The sequence below is a fragment of the Leptonotus elevatus genome, chromosome 8 (assembly GCF_054856555.1).
Source record: "Leptonotus elevatus isolate MCC_2025b chromosome 8, RoL_Lele_1.0, whole genome shotgun sequence".
Lineage (NCBI taxonomy): Eukaryota > Metazoa > Chordata > Actinopteri > Syngnathiformes > Syngnathidae > Leptonotus > Leptonotus elevatus.
In genome coordinates this window covers 215,925-242,528 of record NC_141246.1, presented here as the reverse complement: position 1 = coordinate 242,528, position 26,604 = coordinate 215,925, and the positions used below count along the sequence as shown (strand labels likewise).

The following is a 26,604-nucleotide window of genomic DNA, read 5'->3' as shown; positions in this document are numbered from 1 at the left end:
CTGCCAAACCTGGTGCAAACATCTCATTTTTCATTTATCTTTATTCCCTGGGATGTGCACCATTAAAAATATATATATTTTGGGGGAGCATCAACATTTTGGGAATGTTGAAAATACTTCCCAATGTGAATTTGAGCTCGTTCATTTGAATTTGGAATGCGAACGACAGTGTTTTGTTGAATGTCCTAATGGCGAATTTGCGGTGGGAAATATTCGATTATGTAAAATGTGGAAATGTTTTGGAGCGACAGACTTAACACCTCCCGCACGTGATGATTTTTGGGGATGGTGTCGAAGCTGGAGCGCTTTTTGAAAAGAAATGTTTTTGAATCGCTCAACAAGTTATAACAATGGAGGCGCAGTACGCTTCTGGCCGCTAGGTGGCAGTGAAGCGCCTTGGAGCTTTTGTCCGCGCCGTTGAAAAGCAACGAGAAAGGCCATCAAGTCCCCACAGCTCAATCGCGTCTGACGTGACTGACGTCTGTCGTCCGAGGGGGCGTTTGCGAGCTTGCTCTCCTTCGGGTTCTCTTTCGGACCTTTCTTTTCCTCCTGGTTCGGCCGCCGATGCTCAGACTGCTTCGCCGAAGCCTCGGCCCCGCTCGGCGGACGAGCGGGGCGCCGGGCCGGCCGGTTCGCCAGGTGAGCGCGTGTCCCCCGGAAGTCAGCGCCGCGCGCGTTCGAAAGGTTTTCGTGGACTTCTTTGAGCGGGAGCACGGACACCTGCTGGTCCCGTCCTCCCCAGTCCGACCCAGAGGGGATCCCAGCCTTCTCTTCGTCAACGCCGGAATGAACCAGGTTAGCCGCAGACTCCGGCGGAACCGCGAGCGAACCGCGCGCGGTGTCTTCTTGCTCAAGGGCGCGCCGGCCAGTGACCGCAAGTCGTGTGTCCGTCTGGAGTGGCGAGTTGGGGTCGGGGGTGCTCTCGAAAATATGGCACCAAGTGGACCTCGGTCTACTTTTAAGTCTATTAAAATGCTCCCAAGGAGTTCGCTTTTAGTACAAGAATAAGTACACTCGAAAAATAAACGTGGATATACTTAAGCACACTCTATATTGTGATGTACTTAAAGTACATTGAGATCGAGTCCGGGTTTTGGCCTTCCTGGGTGGACTTTGCATGTTCTCCCCGTGCCTGCGTGGGTTTTCTCGCACCTGGCAGGTTATTTGAATACTGTAAATTGTCCTTCGGTGTGATGGTGAGCGTGAATGGTTGTGCTCACTGGATTGGCTGTCAAGCAGTTGAGGGTGTACCCCGCCTACTACCGCTGGGATAGGCTCCAGCACCCCCGCGACCCTTGTGAGGAAGTGAACTGCGTATCAAATAATGACATCCAGGTCAAATCTGTGTTGCTCATCTGAGGATTTCTTGTGAAATGAAGAATTTTATACGTTTTGATTTTGTCCGATGAATTGGTCTGACAACATTACTCAATTTTTTACTTTACAAGATTATCTCGTGGGCCGGATCCGGACCGCGATTTAGAGGCGCGCACGCGCAATCCCTGCCAGGGCAAGCGACGACACGCGTCGGGGAAAAAAGTGGAATGCTCAAAATGATCTGACAAAAAGTGTTTCGTGATCACATGTTCCAAACAGTTGATGAAAAGAAACAATAAATAAGACGTCGCTTACCAAGAAGTTTGCTTTAAGATGCACGTTTGCACGTTTGCACGCACTCTCCTACGCTCACAAACAGACCTCAGCACACGCGCACAAGGCCCAAGATGGCGTCGGGAGTTCCTCACGCGATTCCGGCCAAGTGACCGTTTGTTTTTCTGTTTTGGTGCCGCTTGCAGTTCAAGCCCATCTTGTTGGGCACGGCGGACCCTCGCAGCGCCATGGCGTCGTACCGCCGCGTGGTCAACAGTCAGAAGTGCGTGCGGGCGGGCGGCAAGCACAACGACCTGGACGACGTGGGCAAGGACGTGTACCACCACACCTTCTTCGAGATGATGGGCAACTGGTCCTTCGGCGACTACTTCAAGGTCGCCGTCACGTGACCTCGCCGCTGCGACCAATCACGCTAGCAAAGTCGGCTAAATGTGTTAACGTGTTAACGTGGCTCGGAGGGATCCTCCATGATGGGGAAAATAAGAAGCGGCGGTGTTCAAACAATTATTTATTTTTGGGTACAAAAAAAATCAAATGGAAACACGATAATTATGCAAGTTCTTTTTGGACCAAACAGAATTTATAATCATAGATATTTATTCTTGTTTATTTGTTTATTTATTTATGATGGCAAAAACTTAAAGCCGGAGTGCAGTAGGACGATCATTGAGTTTTCGGTACAAAACAAGAAAATGTTGAACTCATTTGCTGCCAAAAAACGTCTAAATACGTTTTAAATGTTTTAAAGGATCTTTGTGCAGTTTGTCACTTTTTGTTTTACTCGCGACTGCCACCTCTGGTCCAAAGCGTAACTGCAGCATCTGTGTCAGGCTCGTTGATGGTGCGCGTGCAAGTACGTGCGCGATCTTAAAGCGACCATTAAAGACACGACTTCAAATGAGGAGCGAAGGCGGTTGCTTCTGTAAGAATGGCTGCCAGTGAATGAGGTCAATGTAAAAAACAAATATAAAATATGAAGACAAATCAAATCCTTTGAAACACTACAAATAACAAAATGTATTAAATACATTTTAACATTTAAAAAAAGTGCAAATTGTTGTAATTGTGGAGTGTCATAATTGAAAATGTAATTGAATTTCAATGAATTGCACGGCCCGAATGGCTGCTGAGGTTTAAAAAGAGGAACCGTTTTGGCCTACAATAAATAAAGAAATGGCTTCAGCGCAGCTTCTGTTGCCACAAAAACCCGAGAACATTCTGCCGGGCTAACTTGTCGTTTCCATAAATGCATGCAAGCTAAGCTCGCTCGGACCAACACATTTCAACTTTGCAGCAAGCGATGGATTGCTTCCATTCTTTTGCACGCACGCACGCACGTGTGCGCACGCTGTCTGGCGGGCGTTCAGCACGTCTTCCTTCGCCATCGTCAACGTTGTCCTCTTGCATTATTGTCTGCGTTCCACCTCATGAAAGCGTTTGCCAACCCGCTCGCAGGAGGAGGCGTGCGCCATGGCGTGGACGCTGCTGACGGAGCGCTACGGGATCGCGTCCGACAGGCTCTACGTGTCTTACTTTGCCGGCGACGCCGCTTCGGGACTGGAAGCGGACGAGGAGACTCGCCGCATCTGGTTGGACATCGGGTAGGCCGGAGCGGGCGAGCGCCGGGCGGGCGTTGACCGCGATGTCGTCTGACGACCTTGAACCGCCTCTTAAGGGTCCCTCGGGCTCGCCTTCTCCCGTTCGGCTCGAAGGAGAACTTCTGGGAGATGGGCGACACGGGCCCGTGCGGACCCTGCACCGAGATCCACTACGACCACGTGGGAGGCCGCGACGCCGCCTCCCTGGTCAACGCCGGCTGTCCGGACGTACTGGAGATCTGGAACCTGGTTTTCATGCAGTACGGCAGGTACGCGCACACGCACACGCACACGGCACGCGCGGGGTCGCTTCGACATACAAGTTGCGTCGCGTATACCGAATATGGCAGCCATTCGTTTTAGAAAAGGATGCGGCCGCCATTGAAAGCTGCGTCGGTGTCGTGTGACCGACGAGGGATGAGCACCCGCGAGCCAATCGGGAGGTCCCGTCCTCCTTGGGTTAAGGGTTCACCCGTCTTTTATTTTGAAGGCTCGCCGTGCTATTAATAGCCACCAGGAAACGGCGCGTTCTCAGTCGTACGCAGCCGCGGAGCCCGCTTCTCTTAGAATGCGGAAGAATGTCTCATCTATTGAAAACGCCCTCCACAGCGACACGCGGGACGGCTCCAGATAGATAGGAAGGCGCCGAGCCGGGTCAGGCGACTCGGGTGACAGCCGCGCAACGGCCTAACTCGAGACGAGCTTCAACGCGTTAGTCGGGTCACGCGCGTTGCTCCGCTACCGAGCTCATCGGCGGCGTGTCCCGTGAGATGTTACGGAAGGACAACATTGCCGTTAGGCTTCGCATGCAGCCGGTCGTGAACGACGGCACTCATATCGACGGCGCGTAAGGTGGAAAAGTATCGAGTACGGAAAGCCTGCCTGCATGCGGGTCGGGTGCCTGCCCCGGAAAGGTTTTGTGATGTCGGAGGTGTTCCCGCCTTCCGCCCGGCAGCTCTTATGTCGTCGTCGTAAGAGCGCGAGTTACAAGAACGCAGTATAAATGACGCAGTACCCCGATACCAAATTAGTGCCGGACAAGTTCTTTTGCGTCACATTCAACTCCAACTGTATCCTTCTCCGCCGCACGCGCATTCCCGCCATGTTTGTGCCTTTTTTTCCCCAAATTTGACAAACTCTTGCTTCATCTTCACGTGAAATTCTCCCTTGAACGTCAAGAAGAAAGAAAATGTCTTTGAAGAGGCCTCATTTCGTTGTGGCGTCCAACAGGGAGCGTGACGGGGAGCTGCGCGCGCTGCCGTTTGGCAGCGTGGACACGGGTTTGGGCCTGGAGAGGCTGCTCGCCGTCCTGCAAGGAAAACGCTCCAACTACGACACGGACCTCTTCAGCCCGCTGATGGACGCCATCCGGCAGGTAGTCGGCGCGCCGGCAACACGCGCCGGCAACTCGCGCCAGCGCCAGCGTCCGACTGACCGACGCCTTCCTCCTCAGAGAAGCGGCGCGCCTGCGTACGGCGGCCGCACGGGTCCCGAGGCGCGGCTGGACGCGGCCTACCGGGTGGTGGCCGACCACGCCCGCGCTCTGGCGGTCTGCATCGCCGACGGGGTCCATCCCGGCATGTCGGGGGCCGAGTGAGTCGGGGGGCCGGCGGGAGGGCGGGCGGGCGCTTCATCCGACGGGCCGTGACGCCTGCCGCCGTTGTGCTTCTGTCCGCCAGGCTGGTGCTGAGGAGGATGCTGAGGCGGGCGGTCCGGTTCTGCGCGGAGGTCCTGCGAGCTCCTCCGGGAACGCTGGCCAGCCTGGTGCCGTGTGTGGCGCGCGTTCTGGTACCGCACGCACACAAACACGCATACTCGCACACCGTACGTACATTACGGAAAGTAGCACAGATGCTACGCACACACACGGTACACCAGAGATGGGAAAAGTACTCAAGTAAAAGTAAAAAGTAAAACAACAACAACAACTACAGGCTGCCGTGTAAAAGACTGAACACGCCCCCTTTGGCGGCGCAGCGTTCATGGACTACAATGGCGAGGAGGGCGACAGCTAGCGTTTAGCCGTCAGCGTTGCGCCCAAGAGCGTTCACGCGCTTGGCGACGCTGCTAGCGTGGAATGGTCGCCTCTCGTACCCGGACGGCGGGCGCTTCCAAACGTGGGATTGATTTCCTCTTTACGTGAGCTCAAAATGCCGCCCGAGTTTGCCGCTTCACGCAAGTTCGGTTTGGTAGCAATTTAGCAGCTGCTAATTGTGCCGCGGCCGCCGTCATTGATGCCGTCAAAAGCGTTTATTAAAGCGTCTATGAAACCATAACAGCACAAACAAACCCCCACGTTTTGCGAGCGCTAACTGTTAGCTTCTGCCGTTTCACGTCTTTTGCCTTCATTCACTCACAATTCCTTCTTTGACTGCCTGACGTGACCTCAAGCGAGCAACGAGACGGATCCCAAATCCTCCGTCTTCGGACGGCGCCTGCGATCCGTTGGCCACGCGTTGCTGCCATCCTTTACGTCGCGGCAGCTGCCGATCGTCGTTCACGTTTGCCGTTGACCCAAAGTGCCACCGGCGTTTTCAATGCTGGCGGCCATTTTGGGACGCGTGACGTCAACGTCCGGATCTCGTGTCCTCGAGCCGATCGCAAGCTGGGACGTCGGCGACCGGCCGCGACGCTTCATGCGATGGGCGGAGCCAGGAAACATTGAGCCGGGTCGATTATTTCACGTTCAGAGTCAAAAGTACAGAACGTCGTGTTCAAGAACGTAAAAAGTAGCGGTGGGGGGGAAGTACTCGAGTACAGCAGACGTATTTGTACTTCATTACTTGCCATCTCTGCTGTACACGCACGCACTCCAACAGCTGTGTTGTGCGCACGCAGGGCGACGTCTATCCGGAGCTGTGGCGGGAAGCCGACAGGGTGAGTCCGCGACGCGGGCGGGGCGGGGCGGGGCGGCCGCCGTCCCACAGGAAGTGGCTGACCTCAAGTGTGCGGCAGGTGATGGATGTCATCAACGAGAACGAGGATCACTTCCTGTCCAATCTGCGTCAGGGCAGCAGGCTCATCCGACGCACCCTCGCCACCGTGGAGCCGCGACGCCCGCTCGCCACCGCGGAGCCGCGACGCCCGCTCTTTCCCGGTGACGGCGCTCATCGCTGGCTCGCACCTGCAGCCGAGCTTGCAAACGCGCACTGTCGCTAGTTCCGCTCACGCTTGTTGGAGAAATGGCAAGAAATTCGCACAGGTTGCGGAGCCGCATTCAAATAGAATCTCGCCAGTAAATGACCCGCTCAAGTTCCCGCCCGGAGCGCACGACTTCACATGGAATTAGAACTTCTGCAAAATTGTTGCTATGAGGGAAAAAAGGCCTGTGACGCTGACTGTTTTGTTTTGCTTCTCGCTTCCAGTTTTCCATTCAAGGAACTACGAAAGCCGACGTTGACGCTGAATCACTGAAAATACGACCGGATAGCCGATAGCCCAAACGCGCTCGTGCAGGGCGGCCATCTTGCTCCTCCCGTCTCGCCGGCAGACGGCCGTATAAACCGATGACGCGTGAACGACTCGTAGGCTCTCGGTCCGAATAATAATTTCAATTGAACAAGTAAACGCCGCGGCGTGTGCTGCCTTGAAGACGCCTTCAACAGACACGTTTCTTCCTGTAAACATCATCAAGCATTTCATTTATTCATGTTTTAAGGCAAGTTGTAAAATGTCTGAAGTCTTGTTCGTGTTGAACAAATTGAAAACATGACCAATCGCGTTGTTTCGACGAAGTCGTGTCGCAAATGTTCTCTCATTTCCTTACTGTAAATGGTATGGCGAGAAAGGCATCTTGGGAGGAGCAAGATGGCGGCCTCGCCGCTTCAAAAGTCTCGGTCGGCGGCATCGGTTTGTGAGGGAACTTGAGCAGGGAATTTTGCTCTGACTTGAGGACGGGAAAACGACGTCTCACTTCTCCAACAAGCATCAAGCAAAAGTTGGCGAACCCTGCAGGCACGGTCAGACATTTTGTATAAGAAAGAAAAAAGAACCGCTTTCAATATTTCGTCCTACCCAAATCGACAATGCTGACATTGAAAAGAAAAAGAAGGCTAATATTGTCATTCATTATTCATTTGGCAAAAAGTCCAAGCAAAGTATGCGAAGCCGTGACTTGACGGGACGTCGCGCCTCCTTTTGCAACGACGTCATCCAAACACTTTCCTTCGTGACTTGTCAGTCTTTCGCATGGACTTTGCCGATTCTCCTTTGCCGATTGACGGTCGGATGGGCGTCGAGCATCGAGCATCGAGCGCCCGCTTCAGGTCCCGCCGCAGTATTTCCAAAGAATCCGAGTGCGCCTTTTAAGCGGCCACCGACGTGACGCGACGTGACGCGACGTGACGCGACGTGACGCGACGTGACGTGACGCGACGTGACGCGACGTGACGCGACGCGCTTTTGTCCGTTTCAGTCCGTGTTGCGCAATTTCTCGGCTCAAGCTCTCATTTCATTGGTCCGTTTCAGCGGTCGGTTTCGCGACCGAGTTGTCCGACCTGATCCGACTCGACTGCTCGTTTTAAGCAATGCCGCTCAGGGTTCGCTTCCTTTTGCACCAAAAAGTCTTTTTCAATGACACGATTGATTGGAAAACAAGAACAATGCATTGAATTGCTAAACCCGCAACTGTTATTTCATATCAAATGTAATGGTTGAGATTGAACAACAGAATCAGCTGGAAACCGTCGCAAAGTCCAAATTGCTCAAGAGCTTCACACACTTTTCAGCAGTACGGTGTGTGTGTGCGTGTATTTATGTGTGTGTGTGTGTGTGTGTGTGTGTGTGTGTTAGCGTCGGTGGCGTGCTCGCTGCACCGGGACTTGGGCTTCCCGCTGGACTTGGTGGAGCTGATGTTGGACGAGAAGGGCGTGTCCGTCGACCGACAGGAAGTGGAACGGCTGGTGGCAAAGCAACATAAGGTGCCGCCCTTGCGGACGCGCGGCACTTTGCGGCGGCGACTGATGTAAAAGCGCGATGTCGTGGATGGTGTCAGGTGGCGTCGGAGCGGGCCGATGCCGCTGTGACGATGAGCGTGCTGGTCTTGGGCCAGCTGCAGCGAGACGGCGTGCCGCACACGGACGACGGCGCCAAGTACGAGTACGCCGTTGAGCAGGAATGCTACGGTGAGTGTCGCGTGTGTTAGCGCTTTTGTGTGTTTAGATGGGCGTATCCGCCCTTCGATGGCTGAGGAGGGACACGCCCACTGCTCGATTCCAAACGGTCTCCATGTGTGTTGGCGTAACATTTGGCAGTTTTGCCGGCCTGTCAGCGCTTTGTTTGAGGAGCCAAGATGGCACACGGCCACGCCAAGCGGCTTATTTGCGGCCTCGCCACGTCACGCCACGTGACGTGGCGTGACGTGGCGATTCCCCCGCAGTATTCCCGGCATGCCCAGCGCGCGTGCTGGCTCTGTTTGACGGCACGGCGCTGGTGTCTCAAGTGGAAGCGGGTCAGCGCTGCGGCGTCATCCTGGACCGGACGTCTTTCTACGCCGAGCAGGGCGGGCAGGACGCCGACCGCGGGTACTTCGTACGGGCCGACTTGCAGGTTAGCGGACAGGAAGTGCGTCGCCACCACGACGGCCACTCTGCTCTCACCACGTCGACTTCCCGTTTGTCAGGAAGTGCCGTTCTGCGTGGAGCACGTGACGGCGGCGGCGGGCTACGTGATCCACCAGGTGACGGCTACCGACGCCCTCCAGACCGGAGACCACGTCCACCTTCATCTGGACCAGGTGACTGTGTGGGATCACATCTGGAGGATGTTTTTTTTCCAGACCCCTTCCGACCAGTACGGCTTCTCAACTCTTGAGTTGTCACCGATGCCACGACACGAGGCGGCTTTATTTCGAATAAGAGTGAAGTCATGAAATGAGTCATTTTCTAAAACCATTCAAAGAAGAACTCGTGATTGAAAACTGTTTTGAAGACCCCCTCCCTTACGCACATTAAAAAAAAGATCAGGCGGGCATCCGTCCGGGCCGGGCGACTTCCTCCCTGCGCCCACCCTGAGAATTTCCGTTGACCTTTATGTCGCCAGGCTCAGCGCCTGGCGTGCATGCGCAACCACACGGCCGCGCACCTGCTCAACTGGGCCCTTCGGAACGTTCTGGGCCCGTCGCTCCACCAGCGAGGATCGCACGTGTCCGCTCGCCGCCTCCGCTTCGACTTCAGCGTCAAGGTTTGGCAAGTCGCCGGCTCGCCGCGGAGCGCCGTTAACGCGCCACTTCCTGCTCAGGGCTCGCCGAGCGCCGCTCAGCTTCAGCGGGTGGAGGCCTGCGTCAATGCGGCGGTGGCGGCCAATCAGGCGGTGCACGTCCAGGAGGTCCCCCTGAAAGCCGCCATGACTATCCAGGATGTGCGCACGGTGGACGAGGTGAGCGCCGCGACAACGGCTACGCATTTGAAGCCCCGTCACTCGCTGACCGTCACTTGCCGTCTTCAGGTGTATCCCGACCCGGTTCGAGTGGTCTCTGTGTCGGTCCCGGTCTCGGAACTTTTGGACCATCCGGCCGTTGGTGGCACCTCGGTGGAACTCTGCTGTGGAACGTGAGGCTGCGCTTTGATTGTGACGAGGCCTGAGCGCTCACTTTGACCCCGCCCCCTCATGCACTGTACAGTAAGCGCGTGTGTGTGTGTGTGCGTGTGCGTGTGCGTGTGCCAGCCACCTGTTGCGGACGGCCTCCATCGGCGACCTGGTGATCGTGTCCGAGCGTCAGCTGGTCAAAGGGATCAGTCGCGTTATCGCCATCACGGGGACGGACGCCGCACGGGTTAGTACAAACGGACATGAGACTCCGCCTTCCTTTCCCGGTTGCCCGGCCGCAATTCAAGTTATCTTAACATGACCGCAAACACAGTTTTTTAATATGCTCTAATGCAAAAGGATTTTTTTTTTCCTGATGATTTCATTAATTGTTGGAACAATCAGTAGAATAATCAATTCTAAAAATATCTGAGTGACAGCACGTGCGTGTGCGTGTGCGCGCGTTCAAACGAAAACACGCATACATTTCTCAATTATTTTTTGTACCCCCCCCAAGGAAAAAGTGTAAACTGGTTCGGTTTAAAACGGGTTGCAAGTGCACCTCTGCAGGGAGCTCACAACAGATGTTCATTGCACATTATTTTAGTCTTGCAAAAAAAAAAGGGGAGGGGCGTATTAGCTTAGAGTCGCCTCGCAGCTGCCGCTAACCTGTTGCGCAATGTGTCGTTGAGGCTCGGGAGGCGGGCCAATCGCTGCAAGAGGAAGTGGACTCCCTCGCGGCCAGGATGACGGGCCCCGCCTCCTCCCGTCTGGACTCCGCCCAGAGCCTGGCCAAGGAGGTGGGCGGGCTCTCCGACGTAAGTGGCGCCGCCGTCGCCGTTTTGCCCGCCGGCGGCCGCGCTCATCGTCCGTCCGTGGCGTTGCGTCTTGCAGGCGGTGGACAACACGCCCGTCCCCCAGTGGCTGCGAGGGGAACTGCAGGCGCGCCTCAAAGCCATGCAGAGGCGGAGCAACACTGTGGTCAGGAAGCTGGAGAGCGCGCAGGTGAAGCCTTTGACAATGAAAACTTGACTTCCTGTCCGCCGAGCTAACCTCGATGCGATGCTCGGCAGGCGGCGCTCCAGGCTCGGGTCGTGCTGGACGCCGCCCAACAGGAAGTTTTGCTGGTGAGCGCCGTGGAGGCGCCGTCTTTGGCGGTAGGTTGATGTGCGAGCGTGCGTGCGTGCGTGCGTGCGAGCGTGCGAGCGTGCGTGCGAGCGTGCGTGCGTGCAGGTTCTTTCAGCCAGATGTTGAAACGTACCCGTAGCATGTGCGCGCGCTTGCCAGCAGTGAGCATGTTTAGCGTTTGCGTGCGTTCCTTCAGGTTCTGATGAAGACGGTGAACCTGGTGAGTGTGGCGCGTCCCTCCGCCCACGTCATGCTGCTGGCTGCCCCAAAGCATTCTGGGAAAATCCTGTGCGCCTGTCAGGTTCCCAAGGTAACGCCGTCCATCAGCCATGTTTGTGTTGAGAAGCATCTGATTGGCGCTCCCGCTCAGGACTCGACCACGACGCTCTCGGCTTCCGATTGGGCGACGGCCGTGTGTCGGAGGATGGGCGGCGGCGGCGGCGGCTCGGCGGTGGTGGCGCGCGGAACAGGAAGTAGCGCCGACATGGCAGAAGCGCTGACGTGGGCCCGGACCTTTGCTCGCAATGTTCTAGCCACGCCGGCGTCGCGCCGACCCGAACAACTCCCAGTACAAGCGGAAAGTGTGGAGGCGGGGCCAGAGCGGTGATGACCGTGACCAGTGGAAGCCCCTCCTCCAGGTGGACAACAACTTGCTTTGTGTGTTTTTTCTACATGAGTTCAAATGATCAGTCATGCTGATGAAAACTCAAACTGCTGCGCCGATTCCCAAATTGTGGTCCGTTTGCATTTTTTTTCCCTCCAGAAAAGCAAAATTCCAGCGATGATCCAATTCAAAACTCAAATTGTTTGTGGCGTCACAATTGAGAGTCGCTCGCAATCGGTCAGCACGACCAACGGTGGGAGGAGCAACGGCGGCTCAAGCAACTCTTCAAAGGATAGTTTGGATTTTTGGACTCGAACCCGCACGACGTCCTCGCCTGCGGTGGCGTGCAACCGGCAGCACTGACTCGCCGCTGACGGCGTCCTGCGGCCCGAGATCTGCTCGGGTTTTGGTCCGGACGAAAGTAGTCCGGCAAGTTGGCCGGGGTCACGCAAATAAAGTATTTTTCTTCTCAAAACCGTTTGCGTTCAAAAGAGTGAAACATTTGCATGACAAAAGCGACACTGACGACCAAAGCGATGCTGCCGAGGAGGAATGTTTCAGGAGACGCCGAAAGTCAGATGAAGTTAGAACGGAGAGAGAGAGGAGGGATCGAGAAGTGCATGGTACAACTCGGTGGCGTGCACAGACATTTTGGGGGGGGGGGCACTTTTGTGCATATGTAATACCTGATTGACAGTTCCGAGATGTCACAAGTCAAGATGGCGGTCAATGTGGTGAACGAAATCGATCCGCTCATTGAAAAGCGTTGGACTTTGGATCGTAATTTGATTTGAGAGAATTATTTTGATTTCAAAATGTGATGAGATGTCGTTTGTGTGATAGTCACAGGCAAAACGCCGTTTGTTTTCACCGTATAAAGGTTGGGGTTAGGGGGAGGGGCTAGGAAATGCATTATGTCGGCTCGGTCGGGTGTTAGCACGCACGCGGCGCGTATCGCATCTTTTCTAAAAGATTGTATCAACATTGACCTTTCCTCAGTAAACTGCTTATTTAAAAACAAACAATAAATAAAAGAACTTTCCAAAGGGCACTTTTTTTGCGAGAGGGCAGAGGGGCAAAGGTGTCAGCACCACTCGGGGTCTGCCTGTGCACGCCAGTGGTTGTGCATTCCCGTCGACGGGTGCGAGTGTGTAGTGCGTCTTGTCTCAGTTGTCCAAGCATTGACGGGAGTGCGCGCGCGTGCGTTCGCGCGCGCGGGGCGTCTCAACTCTCTAAAATGCTGAAATGAAAAGTGTTAGAACAGCGGCCATCAGTGGCCGGAAGCGACGTTGATGTGTGAAACCCGGAAGTCCGTGACATCTAACCCATTAAAGGGTTTGGAAGGCTTGAGGAGGGTTAAGACAAAGCAAGCCTTGTTGGTATTCAAGAACTTGAAGAATGTATTGTCTAATTAGACCTTTGTTGTTGTTGTTGTTGTTTTTTTTGAGTGTTTTTTTCTCTCTTGTGTCTTGTTCGACAGCACGGTTCTGTTCTGTGTGCTCAGTTTGTATTTGATTATTTGGATGTTTGTTTTTGTTATTTTGCGTGCGGTGAGATTCCGAATCCGCTTCTTAATAAAGAAATCAACAACAAGAACAAAACTAAGCCGCACCTCGCTAACGATGCAGTTCCACTCCACGCCGACGGCGGCGGCAACGTAAGACGCTCACTTCCGGTACTGGTGAGTGTCATGGCGGCGCCCATCTCGACGACACAATTCAACATGGAACCATCCGTTCGGCATTAAAAGTCTTTTTTTCAGGTCAGTAAATCACGTATGTCATCTTTCTAGACTCTTTTTGAAATGCATCTGTCGCTTGTCGACGGGCAAATATTGGCCAGAAAAGTATCAAACGTGTATGACATTCGTTATCCATCGTCTCCTGCCGCGTCCATTGAAGTATTTTGTCTGCTGCTAACCTTGGTTCGCCGTCTAAAGTGAACCAAAAAAGGAGCTGAATTTGATAACAGCAGCAGTTTGCGGGTCCAGTTTCACATCATTGTCCACCAGAGGCGACTTTCGGACGCTAGGATGACGTTTGGGGCGAACCTGGATAGAAAACCTTCTGTTTTCTTGCGTGTTGAAATAAAACTCGAAGTTGAGATCAAGTGGAGAAGCTTTCTTGCAAGAGATTTTATTTAGAAATTTCCAAAGTCATTTAGGACCCTTACTGAATCAGAAGTGGTCTCCAAATGTGTCCTCCTTCTGGGCTCATCCCAACTTACACAAAAACAGGGTTTACAGAAAATAGTCTCCTGTCCTTGTGGCAAGAGTGAAATACAAAAACAGATCATGAATCTTCAGCTCGTATCTTGGGCCACAAAATAATTGGTCCCGGAACCTCCTGGACCGGATCATTTATGGACAGAAACTTTGCTTGCACTTCCAAACATTTACTCCTTTAGATAAGAACATAAACCTTATGAGACATTTCTTTCCCAGAGAAGAGAACAAAGGCGCTAAACATCGGATAACATTTGAATTAACTGTTGTCTTATTATTACGCAACTCGAACTAAAATCAAAACGCTTAAGATATCAATTGAAACAGTAAAAAATGTTCACAATGTTAACCGCTGCCAAATTGATATTGCAGAGGTGTCAAACTTTGGTCCTCGAGGGCCGCAGTCCTGCAGCTTTTGGATGTTTCCCTTTTCCAACACAAGCTGATTCCAATCGGCGGGTCGTGATCAGGCTTATGCACAGCTGATCATATATCAGCTGTGTTGGAGGAGGGAAACATGCAAAACCTGCGGGAATGCGGCCCTCCGGGTCCGGAGTTTGACACCTCTGCTCTCCACAATATCAATCTGTGACTGCTCCGCGTTGATTTGCTCGGGAAAGGCGGGACATTCTGTCCAATACTTCAAGCTGATTGGACAATGCGGCATCGTGGCCGGCTTCCTGCAAATCACGCCCCCAAACGCGATGTCGCGCCGCGATCGGTCCGAACCGTCGGTGGAAATGTTTAGACGCGCAAATACGCCCACTGCAGGTGACGATGCTGCAGATGATGAAGCTGACGTCATCGGCGGCGTGCGGCGGCGTCGCTCGCCGGCTGCCCCGCGCCGCCATCTCGCCACTTCCGCCTCTTCACTGTCGGCCCGTGTTCGCCGCCGCCGCTCTGCTGGCCTCCAATCAGGTAAACCAGTGAGCGACCGAGAGCTCCTCTTCTCCGCTGCCCACCGCCTCTCAAGTGTGCCCCCCCCCCCCCGCGCTTTAGTTGAAAGGTCATAAGGAGGAGCGGAGGCCAAAGGTGAAAGCCAACAAGCAGGAAGTGGAGATCAGGCAGACCATGACTGTGGAGGCGCTGGCGCGAGCCATGAACCGCCATCCCGGTAAGTCGTCACACGCTCGCACACGTGCCAAGAAACACGATTGGGTTCGATATTCATCCAACGAATCGACGAATGAACGTCTTTGAATTTGCTTTGTTGGAAACGGGACTTGCTTTTCGCAAAAGTCCGCTCGAGACGATCGCCGCAAAACGTTCAATTCAACGTCTCTCGGCCGTCGATGGGTCATCGAAATAGTTGCCCGTTAATCGAGTCATCGACCCGACGTTGGATTCGTAGCGTGTCTTTTGGTGTCAAAGGGCGCCGTCGAACAAATGGAGCTCATTTGTGAAATCATCATCACAAGGAAGTCAACGGTTGAAAACTTCCAAAAGTCATTTGGAACGCGTGTGTGCGTAGATAGCGTGTTGGAGGCGCTGGTGAACACGCCGCTGGACGTTTCTCGCGCCAAGCCGTCGACGGTGCTGGAGGAGCGCTGGATCAAGGAAGCGGTGACGCGCTCGGGCATGAAGTTCCGCTGGGAGAAACTCTGCGAGGAGCCGCAGCAGCAAAACAGGGACGCCGTGCCCAGGTCAGACACTCGCTAAGCTAGGCTAGGCTAGGCTAGGCTAGGCTACAGATTTGGCGTCAGTGGAAAGGGGGCGGGCGAAGTTCGTTCCGCCAATTGTGCCGCTCCCGTCAATAAGCAATTTCTCTTTGAATTGCTTGAAATCGTCGATTTGACGGGGGCTTGTCGGTGCGCGGCCATCTTGCGGCCAGCACGTCTTTCGGGGGCGGCGCCCGCGGTGCCGTTGTTTGGCCGCTGGGCCGAACGGCATCGGTCCAGCGATCCGGCTGAAGTTGCCATGAATTGCTTTTGTGACCCAATTGCATGAAAATGTGCGCAGACCCCCCGCAGAGGCCAGCAAGCTGGTGCGGCGCCCCCCGGTGGTCACCATCATGGGCCACGTGGACCACGGCAAGACCACGCTGCTGGACGGCCTGAGGAAAAGCCGGCTGGCCGCCGCCGAGCCCGGCGGCATCACGCAGCACATCGGAGCCTTCGCGGGTAACTGGCCCAAATTTTGCCACAAACGGCCGGCAGAAAGATCAAATGGCGTCCTTTGGCTTTGGCGAGCGTTCCCGCCTTTAGGGACGTCCCGCGCCAAAGGAATGAGCAGAAAAAACACGCTTGACATTGAGATGAGGGAAAAAGACGCTCATTGTTGGAAAGGATGGAGAAGAAGAGCTGCCTTTACTTTGTGTTTATGTTGCATCGAAGTGACCTCAACTCTTCGGCGCGTTTGCGATCGCTGACGGCCCGATTGGACTTTTCTTGTCTTCCGTCAAGCAAAGTGAAAGGAAAGCGCTTTTGCGGTCCGCGTCTTTGTTTTCACTTTGCTGGTCGGAAACGGTCCAATGGCTAGAAAACTGTTTTTCACGCCAGCCGTTTTTGGGCCCGCAGTGGTGTTGGCGACGGGCGAGAGGATCACCTTCCTGGACACGCCGGGTCACGCCGCCTTCTCGGCCATGAGGGCCCGCGGCGCCCGCGCCACCGACATCGTCATCCTGGTGGTGGCCGCCGACGACGGCGTCCTCAACCAGACGGTGGAGTCCATCCAGCACGCCAAGCGGGCGGCAGGTACCCGTCAGACCGCATGGCCGACCCGTGGCGACGGCGCCGCATTCAAATTCAAAATTGTGTCGCAGTTCCCATCATCGTGGCGGTCAACAAATGCGACAAAGCTCAGGCCGATCCCGAGAGGGTCAAACGGGAGCTGCTGGCCCACGACGTGGTTTGCGAGGAATTCGGAGGGGACGCGCAGGCCGTCCACATCTCGGCCCTCAAGGGGGACAACCTGCTGGCCCTGGCCGAGGCCACGGTGGCGCTGGCCGAGATTCTGGAGCTCAAGGCCCAACCCGACGGCGCCGCCGAGGGCCTGGTCATCGAGAGTCGCACGGACAGAGGCAGAGGGTCGGTGGCGCCGCCGCCGCCGCCGCCGCGCTTACGGGTGCTTTCCTCGCTCGGTCCCGAATCACCGCGCAGTCCACAGCGGGGGCAAAAGTGTCGCTTGCAAGCGCGGCGAAGGGCAAAACCTCGCCACGCTTTGGCTTTTTGCCACGGCTGCTAAACCAGCTCACCAGGTCCCGGGTCCAAAAGGCCACACCTGAACTCCATCTAGACCAGAGGTGGGCAATCTGGGTCCCGCGGGTGTTGGAGCTTTCTCACAGATCCGGGCCACAAGGCCCCAGAAGAGCAGATCCGAAACCAGGGGTGGTCAAGTTGGGTCCTCCGGAGCCCCTATCCGGCCTGTTTTCCATGTCTCCCTCCTTCAGCGCAGCTGAATGGAATGATCAACTCATCAGCACGCTTTGCACACGCCTGCCAACCATCCTGATCCTCAAACGTGGAAACAGGCCGGATGGGGGCTCTCCAGGACCGGACTTGGCCACCCCTGTCCTAAACGATCTGGTTCACCTGCCATGTGGCTCAATCCAAACTGCGGCCGGATTTTCACCTTCTGGACCGGAATTTGCCATTTGTGACATCCAAAGTGAGAAAAACACGTTTGATTTTCTTTGCATTTCTGAAATCACAAAATGTCCGTCGGGACAAAATGAAAGAAAAGCTCCGAGATCGGCGGGCGTCGTCAGCCACGTCAACTTTTCGCCACCACATTTTCTTTCCTTCCATTTCTTCGTCTTTGCCGAGCGGAACTCGACGAGCTCCAAAACAAAACAAAACATTTTCTAGTGACATTTGAGAAACAAAGATGGCCGCTTGAAATACGCCTGCCGACGGCAGTGGACGCATTTTGCTGATTCGGGACCAAACGGGGACCAAATTGTTGGTGCCGTGTACGTGACCGGATGTCACGGGTGTCCGCAGTTTTGGTGGCGGGTTGTCCAGGGTTCATTTGTTTGTCGCCGCCGTTGACTTTGCGCCGTCTGTTCCCGCAGTCCCGTCACCACCACGCTGGTCCAGCGGGGGGCGCTGCGGCGAGGCTGCGTGCTGGTGGCGGGCAAGACCTGGGCCAAGGTGCGCTCGCTGCGGGACGAGGACGGCCGCGCGCTGGAGGAGGCGGGGCCCGGCGCGGCGGTGGAGGTGGTCGGCTGGAAGGACGCGCCCTCCCCCGGCGACGCCGTCCTGGAGGTGGAGTCTGAGGTCAGCCCCGCCCGCCCACGCATCATCCGTTTAATTGATCGGCTGCCGGAAGGTCACCCGCGCGTCTCGCGTCGCCGTCCTTTCACAAATGGCTTCCGATTGGCCAACAGCTCGCCAAACGCGGCGCCAACGTTTGGCGGCAAACGTGGCGGACGGACGGACGTGGCGCTCGTCCGTCAATGAGTGCCGCTTGTGCGTTTTGTGCGAGCAGAAGCGAGCCCGGGAGGTGTCGGCGTGGCGCGCTCACCGGGAGGAGCTGGAGCGGCTGGAGGCGGAGCAAACGACCATACAGGACAAGCGGCGGCAGCACGACGACGCCTACAGGAAGAAGAGGGCGGAGCAAGCGCACCTGAGCTGGCGGCAGCGGAGGTTGCTGCTCTACCACAGCGGCAAGAGCAAGTTCGCCAACCGGCCCAGCGAGAAAACGGCGCCCGTGGGCGTCGCCCTGCCGCTCGTCATCAAAGGTTCGACCGCTTGCTCACTTCGGGTTAGGGTTACCTGACCCTAACCCACCTATGGCCGAGAGGTTAAAGGTCGCGACCTTCATTTGCGCTCTTTCTGCCGTCAACTCAACTGTGGACACAACGTATACTTTCAAGTGTACTTAATAGTCGACTTAAATATTCTACCAAGTATACTCATTCATGTACTTTATAATATACTCAAGTATACTTTCAAGTGTACTAAAATGTTCCAATTACGTCCCACGGAGTTGACTTTTTAGTACAAGAAGAAGCACACGGTCCAAATACACTTCGGCATACTTTGTATTTTGTACTGCGAGTTTACTACTTTTTGGTGCGGAACTGAACGGCCATGTTTGTTTGTCGCCCGCCAGCTGACGTGGACGGCTCGTTGGAGGCCATCTTGAACATCCTGGACAGCTACGACGCGGACGATCAGTGCGGCCTGGAACTCGTTCACATCGGCATCGGCGACATCTCCGAAAAGGACCTCGACATGGCGGAAACCTTCGGAGGTAGCGCGCGCCGCCTGCGTCGTAAGCGCGCGCCGCCTGCGTCGTAACCGCGCCCCGCCTGCGTCGTAACCGCGCGCCGCCTGCGTCATAACCGCGCCCCGCCTGCGTCGTAACCGCGCGCCGCCTGCGTCGTAACCGCGCGCCGCCTGCGTCGTAACCGCGCGCCGCCTGCGTCGTAACCGCGCGCCGCCTGCGTCGTAACCGCACGCCACGCGCTCCTGCTTGTGCCCTACGCTCGGATCTGTGACTGAATGCGTGGGCCCGGCCGCTCGGTCGTTTACCGGCGTTAGCCGCTGTCGGTTATTTCAGAGCCCCCAAAATACGGCAGATTTTAGAATACAAAAGTCCAAAAGACATTTAAATTGCAAAACGATTGTTGCAGATTTTGCTTATTTGAGTTCAAGCAGGTTTTTATTGAGTTAGAACGTGTTTGTTTTTGTTGAGCACACCCGCTTGGCCATCGCGTCCAATCGAAAGGCTCGCACGATTCCATTGGCCCGAGTCTTCTAATGGCGCTTGGCGCTACGCTAACCTTGAGCGGCTCGCCGGTTGCGTTTGGGCCAGCACCCGCGACCCGTCTGACTGCCGGCGCTTCTCCGCCAGGCAGCGTCTACGGCTTCAACGTGGCGGCGAGGAAGGACATCGTGCAAACGGCGTCGCGCCGCAACGTGCCCATCAGGCTTCACCGCGTCATCTACAAAATGGTGGAGCAGCTCAAGGCCGAGATCGCCGGCAAGCTCCCGCCGCTGGTCACGCGCGAGGTGTTGGGTGAGTCGCCGCACGCACGCACGCACGGCGTCGGCTTGCGCCCCCACTGACGCTTTGGCTCCGCCCCCAGGCGAGGCGGCGGTTCTGGCCGTGTTTGAGGTCACGGAGGGGAAGAAGAAGATGGCGGTGGCCGGCTGCCGCGTGCTCAAAGGTCAGCTGGAGCGCAAGATGAAGTTTGGGCTGATTCGCGACGGAGAAACGTTGTGGGAAGGTGAGTGCCGCCTGCTTGGCAACAAAATCAGCAGGACGCCCACAACATGGCGTCCACGCTTCCCTCTCGCAACACACCTGAATCGAATGATCGGGATCCGGCTCCTGCAGAGTTGCTGGTGCCTTTGAGTCAGGCGTGTTGCAGGAGGGGAACGTGACAAAGGGCAAACCACTTGAAATGGTATTTTTGTTCCTCGCCAGGTGAGCTTCGTTCGCCGACGCTAATATTTGCCAACGATGAAAACAACGTCCAAGACGAGCGTTAGCGTTTCGCCCGCCGAGCGAGCAGACGCGCGTACGGTGGCCGGCTCGTACGGTTAATAAACAAAGAGGAAGAAAAGAAAGTCTTGACGCCATGTCGCCGCGCGGGTCTTTTTATTCATCGGCAGGCGTGACGTGTGCACTCCTTTTGCTTTTAGGTGGCCTGCTGGCGCTGAAGCATCACAAGGAGAACGTGAGCGCGGCCAAAGCGGGCAGCGAGTGCGGCCTGTCGGCGGACGGCGACGTGGCCTTCCTGCCCGGCGACGTGGTCCGGTGTTTCCGGGAGGCGGAGGTGGCGCAGGTCAGCGCCTGGGACCCCGGATTCTGACATTCCTCCAGTAATAAAAGAAACAAAAAATAAAAACAGTCTCGCTGACTTGACCAGCGGAACGTTTCCCGGCTCGTGCCGATGTCGCGTCGCTTCCCGTTTCAGACGCGCGCCGCCGCCGCCGCCGCCTCCTCCTCCTCCTCGATGATGTCATCTCCCGCTTGGGCGTGCTGTGGATTGCGCAACAGGCAGAAACACACACACGTTGAACGTTTGACTTGGTCCATCTTCTGTCACACTTGCAGCACAGCTTCCATTTTAGTTCATTAATGGCTTAATCATTTCCAGGACTTGATTCAAAACAAGTCGTTTTTTCGGATTCCGTTTGGATTCAACACAAAAAAAATCGTGACGAAGCAACAGATTGCACAGAAGAAGTTTGAAGCATTGACGTGCCGTCCCGTAATGCAGGACGTGCCGTACCGTAATGCGGGACGTGCCGCACCGTAATGCGGGACGTGCCGCACCGTAATGCGGGACGTGCCGCACCGTAATGCGGGACGTGCCGTACCGTAATGCGGGACGTGCCGCACCGTAATGCGGGACGTGCCGCACCGTAATGCGGGACGTGCCGCACCGTAATGCGGGACGTGCCGCACCGTAATGCGGGACGTGCCGCACCGTAATGCGGGACGTGCCGCACCGTAATCCGGGACGTGCCGCACCGTAATGCGGGACGTGCCGCACCGTAATCCGGGACGTGCCGCCCCGTAATGCGGGACGTGCCGCACCGTAATGCGGGACGTGCCGCACCGTAATGCGGGACGTGCCGCACCGTAATGCGGGACGTGCCGCACCGTAATGCGGGACGTGCCGCACCGTAATGCGGGACGTGCCGCACCGTAATGCGGGACGTGCCGCACCGTAATGCGGGACGTGCCGCACCGTAATCCGGGACGTGCCGCACCGTAATCCGGGACGTGCCGCCCCGTAATGCGGGACGTGCCGCCCCGTAATGCGGGACGTGCCGCACCGTAATGCGGGACGTGCCGCACCGTAATGCGGGACGTGCCGCACCGTAATGCGGGACGTGCCGCACCGTAATGCGGGACGTGCCGCACCGTAATGCGGGACGTGCCGCACCGTAATGCGGGACGTGCCGCACCGTAATGCGGGACGTGCCGCACCGTAATCCGGGACGTGCCGCCCCGTAATGCGGGACGTGCCGCCCCGTAATGCGGGACGTGCCGCCCCGTAATGCGGGACGTGCCGTCCCGTAATGCGGGACGTGCCGTCCCGTAATTCGGGACGTGCCGCCCCGTAATGCGGGACGTGCCGCCCCGTAATCCGGGACGTGCCGCCCCGTAATCCGGGACGTGCCGCCCCGTAATGCGGGACGTGCCGCCCCGTAATGCGGGACGTGCCGCACCGTAATGCGGGACGTGCCGCACCGTAATGCGGGACGTGCCGCACCGTAATGCGGGACGTGCCGCACCGTAATGCGGGACGTGCCGCACCGTAATGCGGGACGTGCCGCACCGTAATCCGGGACGTGCCGCACCGTAATCCGGGACGTGCCGCACCGTAATGCGGGACGTGCCGCGCCGTAATGCAGGACGTGCCGCCCCGTAATCCAGGACGTGCCGTACCGAAATGCAGGACGTGCCGCCCCGTAATGCAGGACGTGCCGCACCGTAATGCAGGACGTGCCGCCCCGTAATGCAGGACGTGCCGCCCCGTAATGCAGGACGTGCCGCCCCGTAATCCAGGACGTGCCGCCCCGTAATCCAGGACGTGCCGTCCCGTAATGCAGGACGTGCCGTCCCGTAATGCAGGACGTGCCGCCCCGTAATGCAGGACGTGCCGTACCGAAATGCAGGACGTGCCGTACCGAAATGCAGGACATGCCGTCCCGTCCCATAATGCAGGACGTGCCGTGCCGTCCCGTAATGCAGGACTTGCAAATGTGAACATGCGAGCAAAATGCGGCCTTCGAGGGCACGAGTCCGCCCTCGTTCGCCCTCGTTCGTATCTGCGAATGTTCGTCAGTCGGATGTTGGGAATTGGACCACCTGCAACCTTAACATTTGCATAGACGCTTTTTTTTTCTCTTTCTCAAACCTTTGCAATGTTCGGGGCTTTTATTACATTTTGAACATGAATTTGGCCCGTTTCTCGTGCAAATTGAGATGAAAGGTTTGTCAAGTATTTTATTTCTTTATATGCAATTAAAATTGGCATTTTTTGAAATGACTTCTTTTTCCTTTCCCCCGTAAACTTCATTTCACTTGGAAAATAAAGATTGAATGTTTATCAGCATTTCAATGTTGTGGTTTGTATTTGTTGTTTTTTGCCATTTTCTCAACGGATGAATTTGATCCAAGATGGCGTTTGCACGAAGTCCGCCCGTGTCAATCACAGAAGGGGACCGACCTGCCGGCCAGGTGAGGAGCTGGGTGCCGCGCCCTTCTTCTCCTGTGGGGGCGTGGTCTCCTCCACTGGCACTTCCTGCGAGGGCGGGGCCAACATCCTGAGCACAGAAAGTCGCCGTTTGAGCAACAGCAAAATCGCCACAATGGAAAACAAATGAGCAGACCCACCCCTCGCCAGTCGCAGGCTCTTCATCATCATCTTCATCTTCATCTTCATCCTCCTCTGAGCTCAAATCGTCCAAGCCGGTCCTGTTGCCGTGACGACAGACAAACAATCATGTTTACCGGACCGCCGCCGAGCATCCTCGTGATGTCGCTCACCAGGAACACGCCGCCGCCGCCGTCTTCTTCTTCTTGATTGGAGGATGGTGACGGGAGGGGCCGGGTCTCTTGGAGGCCGCCGCCTGCGAAGCGGACGCCACCTGCGACGCGGACGCCGCCTGCAGACCTGCACGCAGCGCCACACGCCAGATTTCAATGCGGCTTTGTTTGGGTGATTGCGTGCTGTAATATCTGTGACTGAATGCGTGTCGCTTTAGAACCGGCAACCTGGCTCAGTGTGCGCACGATTGACAAAACAAGCAAACGCCGCCGCCGCCTCACACGAAGGTGGGCGGTGACGCAAGCGGCGACGCAAGCGGTGACGCAAGCGAGGAGACGTCCAGCCCACGTTCCATATCGGCTTCATCTTACGCGCGTACTCGCCGCATTTGCCGCTCGGTCGCGTGTTTGACGTGCACTGCAACTTTCAAAAGGTGGCGGACGCATTTGTCGCCATGACAATAGCGAGGCTCCCTCGTGCGGTCCATTTGTTCCATCGCCATCTTGAAAATCTTTTGCGGTTGCGATTTCGGTCGTTTTTGCCAGATTGAAATGCGAACGCGAGACTTTCGTTGTCAAGCCGACGTTAAAAGCGCTCAAGAAAAAGCCGCCCATTTACCACATCGGTTGTTATGGAACAAGAAAAGACATTTGATTGAGAAAGAGGGAAAAATCGATGACAACACCCGAACCCATAGCCGGGAAATAATAATAAAGCTTTGGTTTGTCAGGAGATGCGAGATATGCAAATTCGAGCGGCCCACCCACCTTTGAGCACCGAGTCCTCCAGCCTCTCGGCCAGGCTGTGGCACTGGCGCTGGTAGGCGGGGTCACTGAACTCGTGCTTGGGTTCGGCCATCTTCCGGCGCAGACGCTCGGCGCGCCGCTGCTCCTTGTCGGCCTCGCGCTCCGACTGCCGTGAAAGCCACTCGCCCATCCTGCCACGAAAGCCGCCGTCAGACTAAATTGCCGGCATTTGGACAATTCTTACCGCGTCACCAAAATGAGCAATGCCGGCTTTTTTTCACCGGATCGCCACTCGCGACCGGGGCCGATACTTTTACCGTTAGGAATTACAAATGAGAAAGAATGAGAAATGTTTCTTCATTTCATGCCATTGGAAGGAAAAATGACACAATTGGGCTACAAAGGGGGTTTGGGGGGGGGCTACTTTTATGTATCAAAAATAGTCGTGGTATCGGCGCTTGCTATCGCTGGGCAATAAATTCAATTGATTCATCGTTTGACAAACCTAATTGTTGAAAATGAGCTCAATGGTGAAACGGAGGCGCATATAAATAAAAGAACGAACGAAGGCACTCTTAAATTAAATTCTTATTAAAAACGGCGCAGTTGTCTTTAATGGACCGAAACATTTCATTTCCGCGCGTCCCTAGAATTGATCACGGCCTCGTCGTCATTCACTGTCGATGAATTCATTAATTCCACTTCTATCCGATATTTTGAAAATGGAGGATTCTACCGATTGTGCACAATCATTTTCACGCCGTAGAAAAGTCGAAGTTCAAACTTCAACAAGATGGCGATTGGCTGTCAATGATCAAAGAAGGCGTCAATTCATTTGATAGGTCGCCTCGCCACTCACTCTTTCTCGTGGTTGACGTCTCGCAGGCGGCGTCCGCTCAGATCTCGGCAGGCCTCGCGATTGGTCGTCTTCTCGATCTGAGCGCCGAGCGCTCGCAGCATGGAGCCGAAGCCTGAAAGGAAAAGAGAGCGGTCGCGGTTGACGCTCGACGCCGGCCGTCATCTGCTCGTTTGCTCAAAGGCTACCCACCTCCTTTGCCTCCGCGGAGGCGGGGCACCAGCCGATAGACGGCGCCGCCCTGCAGCCGCTCCTCCGGGCGGGACACGCGAGCATCTCTGCTGACGTAGAAGTCGTGCGCCGCCGCCGCCGCCGCCGCCGCCGCCGCCGCCGCCGCCGCCGTCTCCGCCCCCTGAAAGTCACGACGCCTCATCAGCTTTCGACCGCATTGCAATCAGCTCTATTCCAGCCTCTCAGTATGTTAGCATTAGCAATTGAGCATTTAGCATAATGGAAGTGACCAGCTGAGCTGAGACGACCGCAGCATGTGTTAGCGTTACATTTTGAGCCCCGCTGCCCAGTGGTGTCCCACAAGGGTCAACTTCAATCTCACTGCTATTCAGTTTGGGGGAAGTGGGGACAAAAATGATGCTGAACTTGAATAACAGATTGAGAGACGTGACAACATTTGCCACCAAATAGTATTTCTCGAGCACGTTACACTTGGTTCAAGGCCGCAATCATATATTTGTGTTGCTTCTCACGCCGTCCACTCCTTAAATATCAATTGCAGCTACAAATGTGAATTTCGTGGCCAAACAAAAGAATTTTGAGTGATGCCATTCACACGTTATTTGGATCAAGTTACATCTGATTCACTTGTGGCCAAAAACTCGTTCGAGCTCATGAAGCCACTTTACAGGCTCGTGCAAACAAAAAGAGAAGTTTAAGGACACAAAGTGGAGTATTTTCAGCTCATGACCTTAAAATGCGAATCTGTGCACACATGACACCAAATCAGTGGCTACAATTTAGTATTCCGTGCATACTACAGAACCAATTCAATCAATCCAAATCCAATCCAATAACGTCCGAGATCGACCAAGTGTTGTGCTAATCATTAGCTTAGCACTGCAGCGTAAGAGTTATGATGAGCGCTCTATTTTGACGTCCAAACTCACCCATTGCTGGACGAACCGCTCCAGAACATCTCGCACCAACGAACCTTGTGGGAAAACGCACGAGGAAAAGCGCGAGCTGCCGGGACCGCAAACCAAAACTTCAACGGTCGCCTCCATGTTTGTGTTACTCTCAGCTAGCTTAGCTTCCGATACTGCTTTCCTGCTTCTTCTTCTTCTTCTTCTTCTTCTTCTTCTTCTTCTTCTTCTCTATCGTCTTCTTCTTTTAGGCGGTTGGCAAAAACCAACTTTTAAAGCATTACCGCCACCTTCCGAAATGGAGCGCAAGTTCGGATCGCGATATGATCTCCCCATTTCGCAATCTCTCACTACATTAACCCTATTCTTCCCAAATATACAAATGTACATTTAAAACATATTGCACGCCAATTTGTCTACAATTCCTCTCGTACGCAGCTTCGGGTTTACCCGCCCCTCCACCTCCATTCCATGTCTATATCGCCACCTAGCGTTGTGTTGGGAAACTGTATTCAATCATTTCCTTGCCATACAGAAGAAATCTGTTCAGGAGGCGTGTCCGAGTCGGGCGGGTGGCTACGTCATAGTCCACAAGTGACGTAGTCGGCCACTTCTCGTGGAGGCAGAGGACAAACGGACAAATTGTGTTTATCCTTAGGCTACGCTGTTTGCCCCAAATTCAAGCTTTCAACAAACATGCACTAAAATGTCAAAAATAATGACCAGGAGTCCAGGACATTTAGGAGGCAATAGTAGAC

General features: G+C 55.3%; 3 protein-coding genes across 5 annotated transcripts; 2 read left to right on the top strand and 1 right to left on the bottom strand.

The window, feature by feature from the left end:
* The first annotated feature begins 394 nt into the window (after positions 1 to 394).
* Positions 395 to 11,941, top strand: aars2 (alanyl-tRNA synthetase 2, mitochondrial (putative)). Of its 2 annotated transcripts, XM_086081961.1 has the most exons (23): positions 395 to 795; positions 1,797 to 1,985; positions 3,067 to 3,212; positions 3,287 to 3,478; positions 4,440 to 4,584; positions 4,663 to 4,802; positions 4,889 to 4,997; positions 6,048 to 6,086; positions 6,165 to 6,306; positions 8,001 to 8,128; positions 8,203 to 8,332; positions 8,587 to 8,756; positions 8,830 to 8,943; positions 9,249 to 9,389; positions 9,447 to 9,584; positions 9,654 to 9,757; positions 9,873 to 9,981; positions 10,427 to 10,552; positions 10,629 to 10,739; positions 10,808 to 10,891; positions 11,059 to 11,172; positions 11,233 to 11,500; positions 11,626 to 11,941. In XM_086081961.1, the coding sequence occupies exons 1-22, from the start codon at positions 565 to 567 to the stop codon at positions 11,467 to 11,469; spliced, it is 3,039 nt and encodes a 1,012-aa protein (XP_085938087.1). In that variant the 5' UTR covers positions 395 to 564; the 3' UTR covers positions 11,470 to 11,500; positions 11,626 to 11,941. The 2 variants fall into 2 exon arrangements, with proteins under 2 accessions (XP_085938087.1, XP_085938086.1); XM_086081960.1 differs by having other exon boundaries at positions 11,233 to 11,941.
* Positions 11,942 to 13,082: 1,141 nt separating this feature from the next.
* On the top strand, positions 13,083 to 20,982 carry mtif2 (mitochondrial translational initiation factor 2). 2 transcript variants are annotated; one of them, XM_086081962.1, is made up of 13 exons: positions 13,083 to 13,228; positions 14,462 to 14,608; positions 14,690 to 14,804; positions 15,162 to 15,333; positions 15,650 to 15,810; positions 16,207 to 16,383; positions 16,452 to 16,716; positions 17,703 to 17,907; positions 18,119 to 18,371; positions 18,746 to 18,886; positions 19,490 to 19,654; positions 19,725 to 19,865; positions 20,284 to 20,982. In XM_086081962.1, the coding sequence occupies exons 2-13, from the start codon at positions 14,468 to 14,470 to the stop codon at positions 20,451 to 20,453; spliced, it is 2,106 nt and encodes a 701-aa protein (XP_085938088.1). In that variant the 5' UTR covers positions 13,083 to 13,228; positions 14,462 to 14,467; the 3' UTR covers positions 20,454 to 20,982. The 2 variants fall into 2 exon arrangements, with proteins under 2 accessions (XP_085938088.1, XP_085938089.1); XM_086081963.1 differs by having other exon boundaries at positions 20,066 to 20,435.
* Positions 14,459 to 26,064, bottom strand: sde2 (SDE2 telomere maintenance homolog (S. pombe)). The gene is made up of 8 exons (XM_086081964.1): positions 25,871 to 26,064; positions 24,942 to 25,101; positions 24,753 to 24,864; positions 23,915 to 24,084; positions 23,147 to 23,273; positions 22,994 to 23,074; positions 22,827 to 22,923; positions 14,459 to 20,623 (listed from the first exon to the last, which is right to left on the bottom strand). The coding sequence occupies exons 1-8, from the start codon at positions 25,985 to 25,987 to the stop codon at positions 20,555 to 20,557; spliced, it is 933 nt and encodes a 310-aa protein (XP_085938090.1). The 5' UTR covers positions 25,988 to 26,064; the 3' UTR covers positions 14,459 to 20,554.
* Between the last annotated feature and the right edge of the window lie 540 nt (positions 26,065 to 26,604).